Source organism: Rutilus rutilus (assembly GCF_951802725.1).
Source record: "Rutilus rutilus genome assembly, chromosome: 25".
Taxonomy (NCBI): Eukaryota; Metazoa; Chordata; class Actinopteri; order Cypriniformes; family Leuciscidae; genus Rutilus; species Rutilus rutilus.
Genome location: NC_140229.1, coordinates 20,380,138 through 20,400,000, shown reverse-complemented (window position 1 = coordinate 20,400,000; position 19,863 = coordinate 20,380,138). Strand labels below are relative to the sequence as shown.

The 19,863-nt window shown below is 37.2% G+C and overlaps 2 protein-coding genes across 3 annotated transcripts; one reads left to right on the top strand and one right to left on the bottom strand.

The window, feature by feature from the left end:
* Positions 1-2,267: 2,267 nt before the first annotated feature.
* On the top strand, positions 2,268-7,822 carry snx24 (sorting nexin 24). Its single transcript, XM_084400511.1, has 7 exons — positions 2,268-2,531; positions 2,842-2,925; positions 4,190-4,294; positions 4,382-4,476; positions 4,621-4,650; positions 4,888-4,952; positions 5,826-7,822. Exons 1-7 carry the CDS (start codon positions 2,463-2,465, stop codon positions 5,894-5,896), a joined length of 519 nt encoding a protein of 172 aa, XP_084256637.1. The 5' UTR covers positions 2,268-2,462; the 3' UTR covers positions 5,897-7,822.
* Positions 7,101-18,999, bottom strand: ggcx (gamma-glutamyl carboxylase). Of its 2 annotated transcripts, none has more exons than XM_084400509.1 (15): positions 18,765-18,999; positions 17,897-18,106; positions 17,645-17,803; positions 16,418-16,583; positions 16,197-16,275; positions 15,981-16,087; positions 14,471-14,634; positions 14,089-14,390; positions 10,871-11,002; positions 10,408-10,559; positions 10,100-10,269; positions 9,876-10,006; positions 9,611-9,758; positions 8,375-8,579; positions 7,101-8,298 (listed from the first exon to the last, which is right to left on the bottom strand). In XM_084400509.1, the coding sequence occupies exons 1-15, from the start codon at positions 18,793-18,795 to the stop codon at positions 8,139-8,141; spliced, it is 2,316 nt and encodes a 771-aa protein (XP_084256635.1). In that variant the 5' UTR covers positions 18,796-18,999; the 3' UTR covers positions 7,101-8,138. The 2 variants fall into 2 exon arrangements, with proteins under 2 accessions (XP_084256635.1, XP_084256636.1); XM_084400510.1 differs by having other exon boundaries at positions 17,897-18,103; positions 18,765-18,934.
* Between the last annotated feature and the right edge of the window lie 864 nt (positions 19,000-19,863).

The window sequence follows — 19,863 nt, the reverse complement described above, 5'->3', positions numbered from 1 at the left end:
GAGCGCCGGAAGCGCTGCCGCTTTTGCACAGTTTGTGCTTGCTGTTTAATAATCATTTTATCTTGAACTCTGTCATGGAAACTATGTAATTAAACAATTGAATAATTAGTTAAAAAAGGAATGTATACCTGTATGATATTACGCTGGAGCATGGTTTGGAAAATGGATGGATGGATGATTCAGCTGCGGGCGACATCTCCTGGTCGGATACGGGAAATGACCATTTTCACATTTCCAGGTTTCTCAGAAGCGGAAGTCGTCATAGTTTGGTACAATTCTATAGCGGTGAATGAGAGAATACATTAAATATATTTTTTGTGTTCTCATTTGCTCAAATAGCAAAAGAAAAACTCCACAATAGTGTTTTCACAACTTTCAAAAAGAGGAAAAAAAATAGAGAGAGATTGATAACGGCAGTCAGAAGAGAAAAAAGATGTTAACTTTTACCTTCACTCCCACAGCCGCTGTTTTAGAAACACCCTCACAGCAGCGTTAACTAGTTTTTAGTAATTTGATTAAAAGGTAATATAATACAAAGTATAGTATTATAAATGTACATACATTTAAAAAAATATATAAATCTTTGCAAGATTTACGCTGTTGATGACTGCAAAAACTTGTGAACAACATCACAGTCTGTGAAAAGGGTCCCATTCATTCGATGTGCAACTCTCACAGTGCATGAAGGGTATTTTCTAGCCGTTGAGTGTACACCTAGTTTTATACAGTCTATGGTGAACTGTTCACTAAGGCTGCATCCAAAATCGCATACTTCCCTACTAGGGGCGAAAAACAGTATGTGACAAAATAAGTATGTCTGAATTCACAGTACTCATAGAAGAGTAGGCAAAAAGTACACGGATGACGTACTACTTCCAGCGATATTCTGAAGTGTGCATATGGACTCTTTAGGCTGGATCCCAAATGGCACACTTCAAGTGGACTCGCGGTCTCGTGGCCTTAAATTGCGCGCACTCGCCAAGTGTACGAGTCCGTCCCATTCGGCATTTCAGCGTTCAGCGCCTTTGTGCCCTCGATGTGTACTTCGGCAAGGCCTGCACTTTCGCACCCTCCACACGAGTTACCTACCCAGGAATCATTGCGAACGCCCAATCAGATAAATGAGGAGAGGAGTTTTGAGGCTGTTTGACTTTTGGTGGCATGATGTCATCAAGCCTGTCTCAAAATACACTCTTGCGTGGACTCAAGGCCAGCACCCCTTAGGTCTGCACTTACTGACATCACCAAGTGTGAACTCGAAAGAGGTCCACAAGGCCGGAGTGTGCCATTTGGGATCCAGCCATTCTATCCCATGAGGCCACGGGAGAGGGTTTGTAAATGGAGGTGAAGCGACGCAACTGACGCTGGTAGGTCACATGGTAACGACAAACCCCTCCCCTCATTTATCTGATTGGGCGTTCACAACATCGCAACAATGATTCCTGGGTAGGTAACTTGTGTGGAGGGTGCGAAAGTGCGGGCTTCGCTGAAGACCGCGTCGAAGGCACAAAGGTGGCGGTCGCGGCGCTCGCGAGCACACTTCTGAGCGCTGAAATGCAGAATGGGACACCCTACGGACTCATACACTTGGCGAGCACGCACAATTTAAGGCCACGAGACCACAAGTCCACATGAAGTGTGCCATTTGGGATCCAGCCAACATAGCAAATGTAGTACGTCCAGATTACATTTATTCTAAACACATTCATACTATATAGAACATACTTATTTAGTATTCAAAATAAGTACCTACTCAAGAGAGTATCCGATTTCGGATTCAGCCCAGCGTACATCGGTTGTACACTCGTTATTGCAGTGCATTGTGGGATTGAATGAGTGTACTTGAAAACGTCCACTATGGTGGTTTCAGACACTACTTCAAATGGCTGTCCCTTCAAATAGTGCCCTATTCAAAGGTACAGGGGGTGATTTCCAGATAAACAGTCCACAGAACAGTACATGAATACATACATAATTTAGGTCCTTTTGATAATTTGTCTTACAGTAACTTTGGTAACTGAGCTGAATGGATGATGTTGACAATTGATAGTCAAATTATAATAATAATATGTTTCATTGAAACTACAAAATGAGATATATAATCTAAACCCTCAAATGCATTTATTACAATACATAGGCTACATATAACAGCAGCAATACCGTCTAACTCATTTAAGGTACAGAGATATCGGTTATCCCAACTAGCTGCCGACCTTTTTGCAGTTTCCGACTGGAAAAACAAATCATTCTCTGTCAGGACGACAGGTGGCGGCATTACATCTGCAGACCGACCGCTGAACCTCCTGCATGCGATGGAGAAGAAGTGCGTGGAATATTTTCAATTCATGTCAGGCGTCCAGTGAACTCGACAACCAGTAAAATTACTCTGAAGGGCCCACCAAGGTCTCTCGCAATTACTTGATCTGGTGTGCCACATAATTGCTGATATATCTCGCTGGATCATGCATCCTTTAGAAGTGTCAATCCCGTCTTTTCGGTCGGAGGGCAGTAACATGGAGAAAGGCTACACGGTGAGTTCAACAGCGGCTACTTTCAAGACCAGCCAGCTGGCGTAAACACGCTTTCATTCCAATTTACGATAATAAACGTTACACTTGACCTCAGTGAATTATGAGAAATGTCGATTTAAGACGTAGACTCTTTGGCGCTGACTACTTGGAGCAGGTTTGGGCGCGTTTGAACACCCCAACCGCTCCTATGATGATGTCTAGGTTTTGATATAGCCTGTATTTAAAGTGATATTTATGAGCCATTTCAGCTCACTCAACTAGACTGTATTATATTCGAAGGAAATGATAGAAAAGCACTTTGTCTCGCCAGGTTTTTAAGATCGAGGTGCTCATGTGTGGTCGACAGCACACTGTTGAGAAACGCTACAGTGAGTTTCACGCCCTGCATAAAATGGTAAGCACGCATAAAACTGCTAACAATATTCTTTATCGCTCTGCAGTAAAATACGTAATGTATTTGGTGGTAAAAACGTGGATCTTAAGAAATTAATTGATGACAGAATTAAATTTTGACTCACTTGTAAGTTGCTTTGGATAAAAGCATCTGCTAAATGCATGAATGTAAGTGTAATTATTATTAATTTGTATGTATACTTTTAATAAATTCGTAACACTTTAATTAATTAACATTAGTTAATGTATCACGAACTACCAGAGAACAATTGTATATCTATGAATTAAAGTTTGCATGAAAATAAATAATTACATAAAAAATACACATAGAAGAAATCATAATATCAAAATTAAGTGAAATCTTTTAATAAACTCTCATAAGGCTAAACAATCTAGTAGTTTAGATATTGCGTATAAGTCTGGGGATTAAATTAGAGAATTGAATTCAAGGCATAAAGGAGAATATGAATATAGATTATAGATTTTGCGTGCAATATAAAGAAATTGGCAACATATTCAGGGTTTTCATGATGATAAATTATATATTTGATAACAAATGAGTGATTATCTTCTATAGGGCTAAAATGAATGAGTTTAAATCAAACCAGAATTTATTTGTGATGTTACAATCAAAGAATAAATGGCCGGCTGTTTAATACACAGCAGAATGAGCATGTCTCATCAACGTCAGAATATATTTAGAAATAGAATGAACAGGATAATTTTTATTTTTTATTTAAAAAATTGGCTTCCTTTACCTTATTAGACATCTCCTAAATTATATGCTGTAAAATGTTTGTCCATTGTTAATTCTTGAAATCAGATGCATTCTTACTGCACACAATTGTACCAGGGTGATTCCAAAGTGCCAATAATAATATACTATTATAATTATTATTAATAATAAATAACAGCATGTACATGTGAAAAAGCAGTGTTGCTGAAATAGTTCATTAGAAAACATCTGCAAGTTTTCAGCAGAATTTCTCAGATCAGCACTTCTTATTTACTGTATGTGGTCAGAAATAATGTTGAGTATTCATTGTGTGCTACTAGAGTACATCAAGACTGTATGATTGTGTCCATTGAGGAAAGAGGATATTTGACATCGAGTGTCAGATGAAGTGGAATTTTACGCAATTTACAGTTTTGGCAAAATGCAGAAATTCCACTTGAAAAACATTCCTGCCCTGTGTGTAAACTCTAGAGACTCCTTCTGGACAGTGTGTAACATGTTTTTTTTCCTCCCGACTACTTTTTAATAGCTTAAAAAGAGCATTAAACCTCCAGAAATCCCTTCGAAGCATGTGAGGAACTGGGTGCCTAAGGTTCTTGAGCAGAGGAGACTGGGACTAGAGCTCTACCTCCAGGTATTGATCCGTTTGCTGAACAAAATAAATCACACAGTCCCTTTCCCGTATTCTGGAATAACCATTTGATTGTGTGTGTGTGTGTAGACTATAATCATGGAAAATGAGGTTCTTCCAAAGATATTCTTGGATTTCCTCAATATCCGCCATTTCCCGTCACTGCCAAAAACTGAGAGTTGTGGGTAAGGCTTGTGTGTAATTTTGTCTGAAGTACAGGCCTTAGAAAGCAGACCTTTGGACAAACAAAGACTTTTCAATATAGTAATTACAATAAAGATCTTTGCACAATGTCAGTGTGTGTTAAAGTGACTCTTTTTTCTGTTTAGATCATTTGAAACGGAATCGGAGGAATCAAGGTATGCAATATTTACATCTGAAAGAAGCACGGAATGTAAAAATCCAACCTTTCAGAGCCATTTTGACGTGTGACGTGCTGTTTTAAAAGCGTTTTTGAGAAGTTATTGCGCTGGCTGGGAAATGACACAACCATGTGATAAATTTCTCTGTCCGCTTTGTTTTTAACACTGTCATCAGAAACCGAACTAGATTGTGAGTCATTCTGTTCTCTGACCTTTTCTCTACAAACACTGCAGTAAACTGACACATCAGCCAGCGCTTCTCTTCCTGAGGGATCCCTATCTGCTGCCTGTCACCAACGGTACATGTCTATCCTTCAGCTTTCGTTTTTTAAGGGGCAGAAGAATGCATGTGCATTCATGTTTCCTTCTGCTCTTTGGGAGTGACAGATACAAAATATATTATTAAACATATAGCAAAATATATTATAAATAAATGGATATAAAAATAAATACAAAAATGATATAACATTAAGTATATAGTATAGATAAATATTAAATATATGTTCATCAAGGCTGCATTTATATGATCAAAATACAGTAAAAACAGGATTATGAAATATTATTACAATTTTTAATAACTTATCTCCTGTGATCCTGTATTTTCAGCATCATTATTCCAGTCTTCCCTTCAGAAATCAGTCTAATACGATGTTTTGATGCTAAAGAAACGTTTCTTATTACTATCAGTGTTGAAAACAGTTGTGCTGCTTCATATTTTTGTGGAAACCGTGATACATTTTTTTTGGATTATTTGAACAAAGTTCAGAAGAACCGCATTTAAAAAATATATATAAATCTTTTGTTACATAAACGTCTTTGCTGTCGCTTCTGATCAATTTAATGCATCCTTGCTGAATAGAAGCATTCATTTCAGTAGTGTATATATGCATGTAAACTTGAGCATGTATTTGTGAATCAGTCAGACAACTCCCGTCCTCACTGAACTGACTCAGATGACTCATTCGCTCACTTAACCACAGGATTATATCTGAACTGAGCTGAGACTTCAGTCAGTCTAATTACTGTTCATTTGTCACCGTCTAGTTAAAGTTTCAGAGTCTTGTTGCAATAAATAGTATTTTACTACTAGACATCCTGCAATCCTCTATTTAACACTGCATATGTATTGTTTTACATATACATTCAATGAATGCTTTTCAATTGTTTTGCAGATACGTTTTCAAATATGGTTATCGAAGGTGTGTTACGTGGAATATTTTATCCAGACTTCCAGCCAAGGTAGATCTCAGCACTACGGACGACATCACATCAACTTCACGGATAAAAAGGGATTCATATTACCAACACTAAACCACGCAACACCAGTTTAACAGACTCACTCATTACAGCCTTGAAGAGTGTGGTTTGGTTTCAACACTCCATTGTTTGTTTTTGTGTTCTGCAAATGCAGGAATTGATATTTAGTTTTAGTGAACATTCATATCGACTGCCGAATCAAGGTTTCATTTAATATGAGAAGTACCTCCGCAAGTATTTGCACATCTCTCCTCGTGTCATATATGAGGTCAGACGGATATTCTCATCCACTGACTGCATGTTTCTCTAGATGAGGTGACTTATCAAATAAGGAAGTTGTTGGAAGAACCTTTTCATTTCGTTATTGAATTGTATGGACGTTATTTACTTTGTTTGGTTTTGATGTGGCAATTTTCGATTAACAGACTTGGCTTATAATTAGCAAAAAGGGAAGTAATGGGTGGACCAAGCCAGTGTATATATAGATGTGTTGGACTTGAACGATTGGTGTGACAACAAAATACCGCGAGAGCGATACGAAAGCATACAGAGACGTCTTCTCTCTAATCGCGGTGTTTTGATGTACAGCGCTGTCGAACACACCTAATATCTTATCATGTTACTGCCCAAAACTGTGAAAGAGTTGTTAAGACTAAAACTTAAGTTACCATGCAAGTTAGCTTTGCTAACCTGGAGCCAAGTAAATCCTTTTCAGTGGGTTAACCTCTTTGTAAATGCAGTTTAGTCTGGACCAATGGTAGTCTAATATTTTTTGGAACTTCACTGTGTAAAAAGAACGCATGTGAACTAAAGCTTTAAAAGCTTACACACTACTGACGGAAGTAGTAGTGGTGATGTCCATTCGGTTTGAGTGGTTATGAGTCATAGCTGTTTAAATGTTATAAAGATGACAGCGATAAGAATGGATTTATGTACCATTTCAAGCAGTTTTACAGAACTTAAGTGTTTGTTTTCATTTAGATGTCTTAATTCTGTGTGTGGACGATGTGCCATTCCATTAATGTGTGTATTTGTTGACATTTTGGATTGTCTGTTGCACTTTAACAAGGGTGAAAAGATCAGTTGTAACTGAATATCATTTTAAAACTGATAGCAATAAAACAGAACACATTTATTCATTAACTAAATACTTTGTCACCACTCAAGCATGTTATAATGACACACTGGGGTAGTCTTGCACTTTTTTTTATTAAAAGACTGACACATACAGACAAATTCCAATCTGAACAGCTTTCTTGCATTCTCAATCCCACAATCCCAGTGTGCATATAAAGAAGGTTGAGTTCAAGTTATTTTAGGCCACCCAGGCGTTTAATAACAGCATTTAGCATAATGAAACTTATGCATCAAAGACAATTCAGTACCTGTCCATGTTTGGCACTTTTTATAGCCAAGATTTGTCTAATTAAAAGATGACCTGAAAATCGTTTCTAAAAGCATTTGATTTTATGTATGCATAAATCCGGTGATGAGACGAAACATAGCAGGATCCCTTAAGCACATATGAGTGAATTGTAAGATAAAAGCTTTTATTTGGTTTAAAGGTAAAAAAAAAAACTGCACTTCAAACATTCTCACAAAAGGCCAAGTTTCATTTAGATTTATTTTAATACTGAAAAAGTAATAGTAAATTAATAGCTTTTTTTTCTGACTACTCTCAACAAAAAAAAAGTAAATCTTAGTGTCATCATTACTTACATTTCAGTAACCAGTAAAATGGAATGAAAAAATAGTTCATCTAAAGATTATAAATTCTGTCCATCATTGTTCCAAATTTGTATGACATCCATGGGACACAAAAAGAGATTTTTTTTTTAAGAATGTTCCAGCAGCTTTTCTCTCTCTCTCCATACAATGAAAGTTGAATAAAAAAAGACATTGTCAAACTCCCAAAAAACTGAAAAATGTACTGTAAAATAGTCTTTTACCACTTGTGCACTACAGTACATTCCAGGTCTTTTGAAGCCATATATGACAGGACCATGTTAAGAACAGGACAACATTTCAGGACTTATTCACAAAACTTAAAATCTAACGTAGTTATACGGGTCTAGAATGACATGAGGGTGTGTAAAAGATTTACATTTTTGGGCTTAAGTGTATGATAAAAAAAAAAAAAAACTGTAAACAATAACCTGAATGTTCCAAAAATACTGACCTACTAAAGCATTTGTTGATTTTCTGCAGCTCAGTAACAGTCTGTTTTCTCACAGCTCTCCGTGGCCCACCTCGTCTTTAAGACGCTCATCCTGATTGGTCTCGCTCTCAGGCTCCTTCAGGTTGGCGTAGGCCACCTCTCTCGTCAGTTGCTCTAGCGGTGGCAAACCTACAGCCAGGTTACGCAAAGCGATGGCTGTCATCAGGAGCCTTAAGAGATGAACCAAAATAATTAATTTGTACTGTCGCAAGACATTTGACATCTCTCTTTAATACCCCTACATACCCTCGTCTAATCGAGTAGTATTTCTTTGAGGCAAATCTCTGGAACCTCTCGACCATAGACGCTTCCCGACGCCTTTTCACCTCCTGCATGCGCTTCTGTCGTTTGAGGAAGATTCGTACTACAGGGTCGATCACGCTGTTGTCCGAGTCCTGGTCGTCGAGACCGGTGATGAGTGGCTGCATCTCAGGAGGCAAAGGCTCGGTTTCTATAAACAGCAACAAGTTGTTATGTGTGCTTCTTCAGCGTAGCAATACACACACAAAAATTAAATGGCTTCTTTCAGCCCCTTTGACGTTTAAAGATGTTATACTACAGGGAACTTTTGATCTAGACCAGTGTTGCTATTGTGACAATTCTTATATTTATTATAAAATATGATTTATCTGTGCACAAAAATGTGGGCACTGAATGCCCACGTATTCTTTAATCAAAGTAGCTTTAACATCTTTTCTCTGATGATGCGTTTACTGGCGCAAAGTGCAGGACAGCCTGTCACTCACATGAGATCGTCCAATAGCAAACCACAACCAGCCAATCAATTCCCGATGGACAAAATAAGGTCCGCTGGCCCTGCCTACATTTTTTCTTGTTCGTGAAGCTGTTTCACTTGGATATGTGACACAATAGGGAAGTTTCATGCTATCTTTAACTAAACTATTGAAAAATGGTTTTTGTTAATAATAATAAATAAATAAAAATTAGATGGAAAAACGAAAATTAGAAACGTTGCCTTGGCAACTGACTGAAATAAGTTTAAAAATAAGTACTAAAATGACAAACTGAAATTTTTTAATCTGAATAGAAATATAAAAACTAATAAAAATACTAAACCTAAATTACATTAAAAACTAAAAATATAAAAATAAAGGTAATTCACAATATTAAATACTATAATAGTATATAAATAAAACTATAGACTAAAAAAACACTGAAGTATATTTACAAAACTCTTATGTTCTATGTTCTTGGTTTTGTTGCTATTTGTTCTGTGGCTTGCTTACTTTTTTTTTTTTTACACTGAATTAATTTGAATTGACATTGTTTGTGTGAACACAGTGTGCAATGTTGAATTGGAAAATAAATATGTACAAATCAAAGTAAATATGTTAAAGAGAACAATTCAACTATTTGATCATATGAAAATGATTGGTAAACAACAAAGAAGTCATGTAATCTGAAGGAATTTGTAGTAGTTTTAAAATCAAAGTTTTCCCATGCAACCGAAAAGTGACTTACCTGTTCCATTGCGCACTTTCTCCTGAAGTTCAGAAAGCTTGGTGAAGTTCTTCTGAAGCTCCGCCTCAGTAGTATTTACATAAATGTACATGTAACAGGATGGCCCTTCTGACACAGTGTACACCTTATGGTACGCGCCAGCTGGAATCTTAATACACAATAATGAAATGTATCAACGTAGATACAAACATGAATAATAGTAAGAGTTTAAAATGTTACACTGGAACAAATCAGAGTTTGATAATAGAGGATAGGAGAATTGTACCTGCATCTTTTCTCCTGGTTGTAAACTGTAGTTCTTCTTTTCGTCCACTATTTCAACCTTCACTAGACCCTCCAGGACCTGAACACTGGTGTTCCCAAGATCCTCACTCACAAAGTTTTCAAGAAAAAGGCCTGTGGATGGCACATTAATAATAACTGAGCACCTGTGTGTGCAAATTAACCAAAAGTATTCCAGTAAAAAAAAATCAGTTAGGAGATACATACCTGGGAAGTCAGCAATGAATACCACCTCAGTCTGGTTGTCCAAAGACCCCTCAATCTCCTCAAATTTGGTTCTCCATGGTGATAAGTCAACGAGAAGTGGCATGAGCCATGGATTGGGGCGGAATGGCGACCAATCGGCTTTTACGATGTCAATGCGTGGGTCAAAAATCCTATTGGATAGAAGCAGAACCATATTGAAACAAAGGCTTTTTAACTTTGATGTCAGAAGCATTGGACTATCATTTTGTCTGTATGAATCAAAGAACATCTAGCAGTGTAAACTGAACACACAATAAACACGACTAAACCTCTGTTGGAAACGGTCATTGATGGACACCCAAATGTCAAAGTAGATCTCTGGGTCTGAGATATTGAAGCGTGGCAGATTTTCACTGAGGCAAGTCGCGTACTGCTTCAACATGTCTCCGTGGTCTTTCCATCTCCGGCTCTGAGTGAAAACCTGCACCATATTGGAATGACATGAGAAGATAAGCATATAAAAGCATAATGTAGTGGTGCAATTTAAATGACTCCAGTTGTTAAAATAAGGAATATCGTGGGCTAAAAACAAATCAAGCTCTACTGATGGTATCTGTAGCATGTTGTCGATTATCACAGGAAATTAATTTAGAATCACTTTTTCTTTCCCATATACTTGCATTGCAAGCTAATGAAAAATGTAAAAATAAAAACGGGTATGTTTTGAAATCATTACTAATAGAGCTTAATCTGTTCAACCTGGAACATTCCTGTAAAATAGTTTTGACTCACTCCAGGGTTCAGATATCCAACATCGCCTGTTACGCCATCTCTGTAGGTGATCTTGACATGCTGATGTGAGCGAGAGTGAACCATCATGTCCCATGAGTAGCCATACAGTCCATTTGTCCAGTTATTATAGCCCTGTATGGCCCAGAGATTAAATGTTTAACATCTGACAAAATCTTATATTTTTTCTATATATTTATAATTCTTATACAGAGCTTGACATTAAAACACGCCAAATGCATGTGGATTTCAGCAGTGGCGTGAAAACACACTCACTCCTACTAGCCACCTTGGCAGGTTGAATTGTATATACATGTAATTCATTTTTTTTAAAGGCATCTGAAATATTAAACTGAGTATAATGTAGTGTTTTCAAAAATAGATATTTTTTATACATATTGATACTGAAATATCTGAAATGCTTCTGATACTCTTTTCCACAGAATATACGATACCAGCTGCTTTTTTTTGTTCTCACACCCAAAGTGTGCTCACATAAAGCTGCCTCTTAGTACTAAATTGAGTTATTTTTCGCTGCGTATTGTGATTAAACAGTCAAATACACACAAAATAATGTCAAAATGCCGGTCTTTACAAGTATTCACCTAAACAGTTAGTTATGTTTTAAGAGAACGTAAACAGTTGAGAAAGAAAACGCATGTGAAACAGTATAATGCATCTGTGCATTAAGTCTTAAAGTGACAGCAGTGAAATTATGCTGATAATAGGGGTGTGACGAGATCTCCCGAGACTAAAATGTGATGAGATTTCTCGTCGAGTGAAAAGCTGTCTCGCTGTTTTTATAAAAATAAAGACCATTGTAGACTATTGCTTACGGCTGCTCTGCTCATCAAACACGAGTTGCACAGTTCACTGATCGCGTGATGATGGCGGAGGATTCGTTGCACAGCAGAGCCTAAGCGTCTGATAAATGTCTTATCTTGCAGAATGTGCTCTCAGCACCGCTGCTTTACATAGTAGGTGCGATCACGAATTTTAAAGTGAAAGTAAAACGCGAGCTCCCTGATGATGTGCGCAAATTAGGCTGCATACATACATTAGTCTGTCTCCCAATATCAAATCTATCTCTGGACTGTGTAGTTGTGGCTCTGGTCTCTGTTTGCACTTTGAATACAGAGAGAGTAGCCTACTGTAACGTCTGAAGAACGACAGACAAGGGAGCCTCCGTTTCTGAACTTTTAATCGGAATGCAAGAACAACTGCAACGCTCGTTTCTCTCTACCCGGACTATTTCCGAACTTACAGCCGTAACCCTATAACTGCCGGTGCAAAATAAAACAGCAATTTTACAACAATTATAAAGAGTCTGTGCGCTACAGTACTTTGATTATGGCTGCACTTGCACTTATTGTTTGCACTTTTATTTAGACTAAGACATTTTTTTTTTTTTTTTTTTGTGATTTATACCGTTTTTATTTCTATGTTCAACTTGTGGAAAGGAGTTCAATTAGCAGGTCACACACAGCCTTAATCAGTTCAAAGTTCTGGAAGCTCATAATTCGTGTACAGTAAGGTCTGAAGAGACTCATGTGAAATCATACAGGAGAAACCCCAATCTCGTGTCTTGTCTCGTGAGATAAGTGTCTCGTCACACCCCTAGCTGATGATATTAAAAAAATATCTAAATGGCAGTTTTTTCCCCATGGTATCGATGTCAAAATTGTGGCCATTGAAAATGTTTAGTGGCTAGTAACTTTGGAAGAACAATAGCCACAGTGGCTGGTGAGCAAAGAAGTGAATGTCAAGCCTTTTTCTTGTATAATAATAATAATAATAATTTAAAGAGAAAGTTAAATTATTGGTGTTTTAATCCGTCTCTTTTCTCCACTTTCAACCATTTCCTGATTTCTTTGAACGGAGGGTCTATGGGCGGGTAAATGTATGGGTTTTTTCAAATCTTTTCCGTCGGAGACGACGGAAAAATATACGGAGAGCAGCAGCTTTCCTTTCTGCTCTGACAGCCGCAAGACCAGCTAAACGCTGCGAGTGTGAGTTAGAAATCAGGAATGGTGAGAGAACATTGTGCTTGGTCTGTTTTTCGTCTTCAGCCAATAAAGTTTAAATCCCGTCTGGCTAGAGCGCTTCCCTTAAAGGAGAACTCCGGTCAATTTTAACATTGAGCTCATTTTTTTGTACATTTGGAGTGCTGTCAGTACAGAGAACAACGACAAAAATCGGTGTTGCCTACACCGTGTTATCCTCGTTTTAAAATTTGCACCCTGTTGACTTCAATGGGGCAAGTTGAAGTGGCAAGTTGCAAAATCACAAAATTTGCAATGTGATTCCTTCTGAGTGAACGCGGGTGAATCTGACTGCAGTAGATGTGAAAGAAATATATAAAAAATGATGTTTATTCAGCCAGCGCACATACCTGTATTTACATCCTGTTTTCGGTCGAAGTCCACAGTAATCGATTGTCGAGTTCACGCGCATAGGTTTAGTACCTATGATCACGCGCGTGAACTCGACAATCGACTACTGTGGACTTCGACCGAAAACAGGATGTAAATACAGGTATGAGCGCTGGCTGAATAAACATCATTTTTATTAATATCTTTCACATCTACTGCAGTCAGATTCACCTGCGTTCTCTCAGAAGGAATCACTCACATGACCTGTGCACTTGTAATGACACATCAAGGATGTTAAGAGGCTAAAAGCAGGTTTAAAACTTGCCCCATTGAAGTCAACAGGGTGCAAATTTTAAAAAGAGGATAACTCGGTGTAGGCAACACCGATTTTTGTCGTTCTCTGTACTGACAGCACTCCAAATGTACAAAAAAATGAGCTCAATGTTAAAATTGACCGGAGTTCTCCTTTAATGTTTACGCATTAAGTCAGTAGGTGGAGAGTAGGCGTCTTTTGTGGCTGTTCGTACACATTCGAACACATGAGCGTTTACACTACGAAAGCAATCCGGTCTAATGTGTTTTCAACTACCTCTGGAAGAGCTCAAAATGTTTTAGACCACCTGTATTTAGCGTCGCCCACTTGTGAACCGATCGTCCAAAACGCATCTTAATACCAGGTGTAAAACAGGGCCTTTGAAGTGAAGCGTGAGCAAGGCATGTGATTCCTCTTCCAAAGGTTTGTGCAGATATTTGCTTTTGTTCACTATCTGTGTTTACATTGATTGTGAAAGCGCAATGAACCTTCTAGATCAAACTGCATCTGAACAACATAGTGCAGTTTAAAATCACCTGCGTGATGAAGTGCGAGTATGGCAAGAAGAGCTGCTCTGTGATGTAAAGGATGGCGAAGAAGGCTCTGAACTTGTGCTTGAAGCTCGGTGTGGTGGGTCTGGGAGCTGAGTGGGTCTCATCTTGTTCTCTAGGCACACTGGGTGGATTTGGGTACACGCAGGAGGAGCTGGGACTCGGGGCAGGAGAGATGAGGGGCAGTACAGGCCAGAGGAACTCTGGGAAACGGCCAAAAAAGCGTCTAGGCCAGTCAGGGTAGCAAAAGAGAGGGCTTGTGGCCAACATGGTGTAAGCAAACATTCCTGAGGATAAAAAATAAAGATCATAAAGTTTTCAAAATCTCAAATCTTTTGAGTAAACTAGTCCTTAAGCGTAATTTTACCTATGCTAAAGAGCTGGGAATTCATGCAGTGGAAATAGCTGACAAATAAGATGGCGACAGGACGTGTGGCATCGAAGAAAAGCAGATAGCCAGCTGTGAGGTCTAAGATCAGACCCCCGCCATGGACCACCATCAGACTGACCAATTCAACAGGCAAGATCATTCTGAAACAGAGTGAGGGAGAGGGGAAAAAAAGACAAAATTAGGTCTGTCATCATCATGAATTTTGTGCTAATGATTAACTGTCATACAAATAATTGCGATTGTCAACTGAATGCCGTCAGAACCCGGAAGACTAATTCGCCGCTGGTTCCTTAGAGATTTTCCCATGGGGTTTTTCAATTTATGAGTAAAATAATGCCTGTGGTAAACATAACTTGAAAACGCGCATTTTGAAGCAGTCATGACTATTTTTGATAAGAACGTTTAGAGTCTGAATGTGTGCAGTGTATCAAGTTATGTTTACCACAGGATTTATTTTACTCATAAATTGAAAATAGGGCTGCACAATATATAGAAATTATCGAAATATCGCAAATGTATATATCGTGATATGCATATCGCAACAGCTTGCAATAACTGGGATCATGAACAAAAGACAAAGAGAAAATCACTCACTGCTCTTGGCTGAATAACTTTTGCAGCTTTAATAAGAATCAGTATATAATTAATTCATACAGTGAAAACTAAGCAGTGTTTTATTTTTACATTTGATTATTCAGTTTCTATTGTTAAATAAACCTAATGTAGGCCTACCTGAAACCCTAAACCCCGTGGTTTACACTGATGTTAAAATAACACTTCTTATGTTTCAGTAAAACACTGCTGTTCACTTTCAGAAGCTGTAGGGATGTTTTCTTGTCACAAAAGGAATGTGAAACACGTATGTAGGTTATATAATTTTAAAGATATTTTAAAGATAATTTAAGTTTACTTTACACACTTTTTAAGCATTATCGTATCGCATATCGAATATCGCATTATTTAATGAGATATCGCATATCGTATTTTTCTTCAATATCATGCAGCCCTAATTAGTCTTCCGGGTTCTGACGTCATCCCTGCACCAGTCTATAAATGCTTAAATTTTTCTTCTTTGAATGTCAAAATGTCACTGAAATTCAATCTGATGATTTATCAATAATCGTGACAGGCCTAGACAAAATATGGCTACGTTCAGACTGCAGGCAAAATTTGCCTAAATCCAATTTTTGTGTGACTTCGATGTGTAAATGCTGACTTCAGTAACCTCTGTGTTTACATCTTGTTATTGTTCTTTTGCGCATAAAGGGTCAGTTCGGGACTGCGATCAGTTCAACCTTGAATCTGATACTGGACACATAAAAAAAAAAAAAAAAAAAAGTGAACAGCCCAACAAAAAAAAACCCAGATCTGAGCAATAAATCAGAATTGAGCACGAAGGCTTGCAGTGTGAACATAGCCATGATACTGATCCTTTACAACAATATGTCACGCTAAGGCGGATGTAATTGGAGGCTAATATACTCACTTGAAAGGGTCAAATAACCAATGGTGTGCCAAGTATTTCATTGAGTACCCTTCTACCCAATCAGCATCTAGTTTCTTGACCCCAGCGATGAAGTACACTATAAAAATCTGTCAAAGGCAATGCACATTTACTATCTCATCATAACTTTGTCTATGCCGATAATGTCCTACAACACAGGGATGATATTTCAGGCCAAATCTAGATACATCAGCTGACCTGAGTTCTCAGCAAAGTGTAGTTCCACAGCGGTACATGGGCGTTCCTCTTCCTGGGGTTTCGGAGTCCATCTAATGACCTGCATTAAAACAATGTTTTGCTTGTTTTATGTTAAAATAAATTACTCTTGGGTTAATGTTTTGTTGTGTAATGCATATTTTTAAGCGTGAGCTAAGTGTCCAAAAGTTTTTGGGGCCACTGTACAGTAAGTGTAAGCTTACCAGTATCTGTTGGCGTCCATGAGCGTGAGCTGGAAGCCGATGAGTCCGTACAGATAAGAGTGATTGTTCCAGGTCGTTTTGTCCAGGAAGAAAACGTACCAGTAAGTAGATATAAACATCAGACAGGCAAAACGATAAAAAAGGCCGAGCATGATACCAACAGCGCCTGCAAAACACGCAAGTGGATGATCATTATTGTGTCTTCTTAAAGAAGTGCTGGGTTCACATCTGTCAAAATGACACAATGGGTTCTGGGAATAAAAATATCATTACATTTCTCCATTCTGGCTGATATCAATACGTCGATAATTATTTTCATCAATGGCTGATAACTGATAAATGGCCAATAATTTTGTCTAAATAAATTAAAAAGAAAATACTAATGTTGAATGCGACAACAGAATTTTAGGCATCAAAACATTACAATGTACAGTATGAAACATAGATATTAATTTCAAAGATTATATTCAACAGTGTTATTAAACTATTTCGAGTTTTTTAATTAGTTTTTTATTATGTTTTTTAAATATTAACTTTCGGTGTGTTAAATGACAGAAAAAGTAATCTAAATGTAAAAATAGAGACATGTACAAACAAATATCGAATGACAGAAATAAATGTAAAACTCTCTTAATATCAGCCAAGAACCAGTATATTGTGAATCCTTTTAAATGTTTTTTTAATATTTAATAATTAATATATTTTAAAATTATAATTAATAATAATAATAATATGAGTACTATATCAATTTTAATAATAAATATCATATTTTTTTTTACAATTTATATATTTATAATGACATGAAAAGTAATCTAAATTTAAAAATAAAGATGTACAAACAAATATTGAGTGACAGAAATAAATAAACTGGCCAATAACCAGTAGTGAATCCCTACATCAAATATTTTATAATTCATATATTTAAATAATAATAACTGTATACATTTTAACAATATAAATATAATGAATATATTTCATACTTATAAAACTCGTTTTTTAATTATAATTAATATAAGTCCATATTTTTATATTGTATCATTGTTTTTTTATTAATTTAAGCCTCAAAGCAATACATCTCATAGCACGTTCGTTTGTCACTTTACTAAAGAATTTATAGAAATGCTTATGGAGAAAATGAAAGGTGAAAAAAATGGTTCCAGAAGCAAGGCCACTAGAAAAGTGGGCAGTCACCGTTGCATTTCATAAAGAGTTTTTCGAGGAACTCACCAAGGAGCATAACAAAATACACAAAGAACATCCAGTCCATGGGAAGGGGCTTCAGGAAGTTGAAGAGGGGGAAGCGGCACACCGGTGCCCCGTCTAAATACTTAAAGTCCAGATGACTCAGGCCTCGCTCCTGGGTGATGTCCAGCGCCATCAGCATACCTGAGGAAACACAGCACACATCAACACCTGCACCACAGTTGGAAATGATGGATGCTGTAAAATCACATACTTCATGCACAAATGAAGACTCACCGAATAAGAAACGGAAAATGCCCAATGAGGCCGGGTCAGTGGGGCGATTGAGGAGACACACCAGCCGATGCCATGATGACACGTCTCCTTTCTCAAAGCCAAAGAGACGCTTCATGGTGCTGGTCTGCTCTGACGGGGGCGAAGTTGCCCGTTCCTTCTCCTCACTGCTCTTTTTCTTCGCTTTGGAGGGTTCAACGTATCGAGCACCTGCTAAAGTGACAAAGGGAATCTCAATGATATCTCTGTTGTTTCTCCTAATCAGCGATGTGAATGGAGATTTAGCATTTTTATTCAGCCAATATCTCAGAGAAAAATAAAAACATTATTATACTGATGCACATCACACCTACAGTTTTAGAAGAGATCTCAAAAACAAAGTTGCCATTTTATCAAAGTTTTCAATGACAAGTCAGACAAGATATGTCTGTATGAACTCAAATATGTTGATTTTATATTAAACAACCTGAGAGATATGCTGTCCAGATACATTTTTCAGCTTTGTACACTAATATTTATATTAACATGTGTGTCTATCAGTCTAACACAAAGAATTTTAGGAGAAACATCCGAGACAAAGTTAACTGAATAAATCTAAACAGAACTCATAAGCTATAAACAAGCAACCTCTGAGGAATACATTTTCTCTGTAGTACACTTCATAGTATACTACAAAACAGTACTTGCATTGTACTCAACCTAGAAAGATAAATCAAATTATACCTACATTTTCACTTTTAATGCACTTAATCAGACGATACGTACAACTTATATAATGAGATGTATACTAAAGCTAATGTTATGCAAAATTATCTGATATAGTATTATATCCATATCAATCTCTTTAGGCCACTTTTAATACAGTATTTACCTGCTGTCGCGTCACTCGCCCCTGGCTCCATGTTGCAGGTTATGAAACCAGTCTGCACTGAACGTTACAAAAGGTCTGTCAGTCTTGAACCGCCCGAAATTCTTTCACACCCGATACATGTGTAGACTTCCACACACCAGGGTGAGGTACGTGTCAAACAGACACACAGCACCCTGAAAGCTTGCTATCCGTAGAAAGGTAGGCGACTGCGTAGATAGCTCGACGCTCATTGGCTGGTTCCGTCCTAAGTCCCGCCCATCAAAGGGGGAAGTGGAAACGAGGTCTAGCGGTCAAAACCTCTCAGTGGTTGTGGTGTGTTGGTGGGATTTGCACTTTTTACATTTCTATTTTAGAGTAAACATATCTCAGCTGAATACCAATCATTCTTGTTTTGAAGTAAACTGGGAAGTAATGTTCCTGCATGTCTTAAAGTATAGAAAAACCTCACTGTTTTAAAGTTTACGTAAGGTTTAATTAGTTAAGATTAGTTAACTAAAGTAGTTAACATGAACAGAGAATGAACAATACTTACATTTTCAGTTTCAACAATTTCAACATTTACTAATAATTTTTTTTGAATAAAATAAATAGAATAAAATAAAATAAAATTGTGTCTGTTAACATTAGTTAATGAAATGTTAAGTAACGAGCAAAAAAGTTACTGTATTTTTAACAAACATTAACAAAGATAAATAAATGTTGTAAAAAAATATATTGCTTATAGTTTGTTCATGTTAGTTTATACATTAACTAATAATGTTAACAAATGAGACATTGTGAAGTGTAAAGTGCACTGTACAAATTATATGATTAATAAGTTATGGCAACATATGTTTTTACATTGCTTTAACTCATCAAAATAAGTTAAAGGGATACTCCACTTTTTTTGGAAAGCCTAGAAAATCGCAACTTTACATTTTCCGTCGGTCTTAGTACACGATGTAACTACAGAAGAGTCAAGTTTTAAATAGGAAAAATATCTAAACTCTTTGGTCATTTTTTTGAGAGAGATGCTAATGGTCCTGTCCGATTCAATGATCTATGCTAAGCTATGCTAAAAGTGGTACCGCCAGACCCGGAGATCGGCTGAATGGATTCG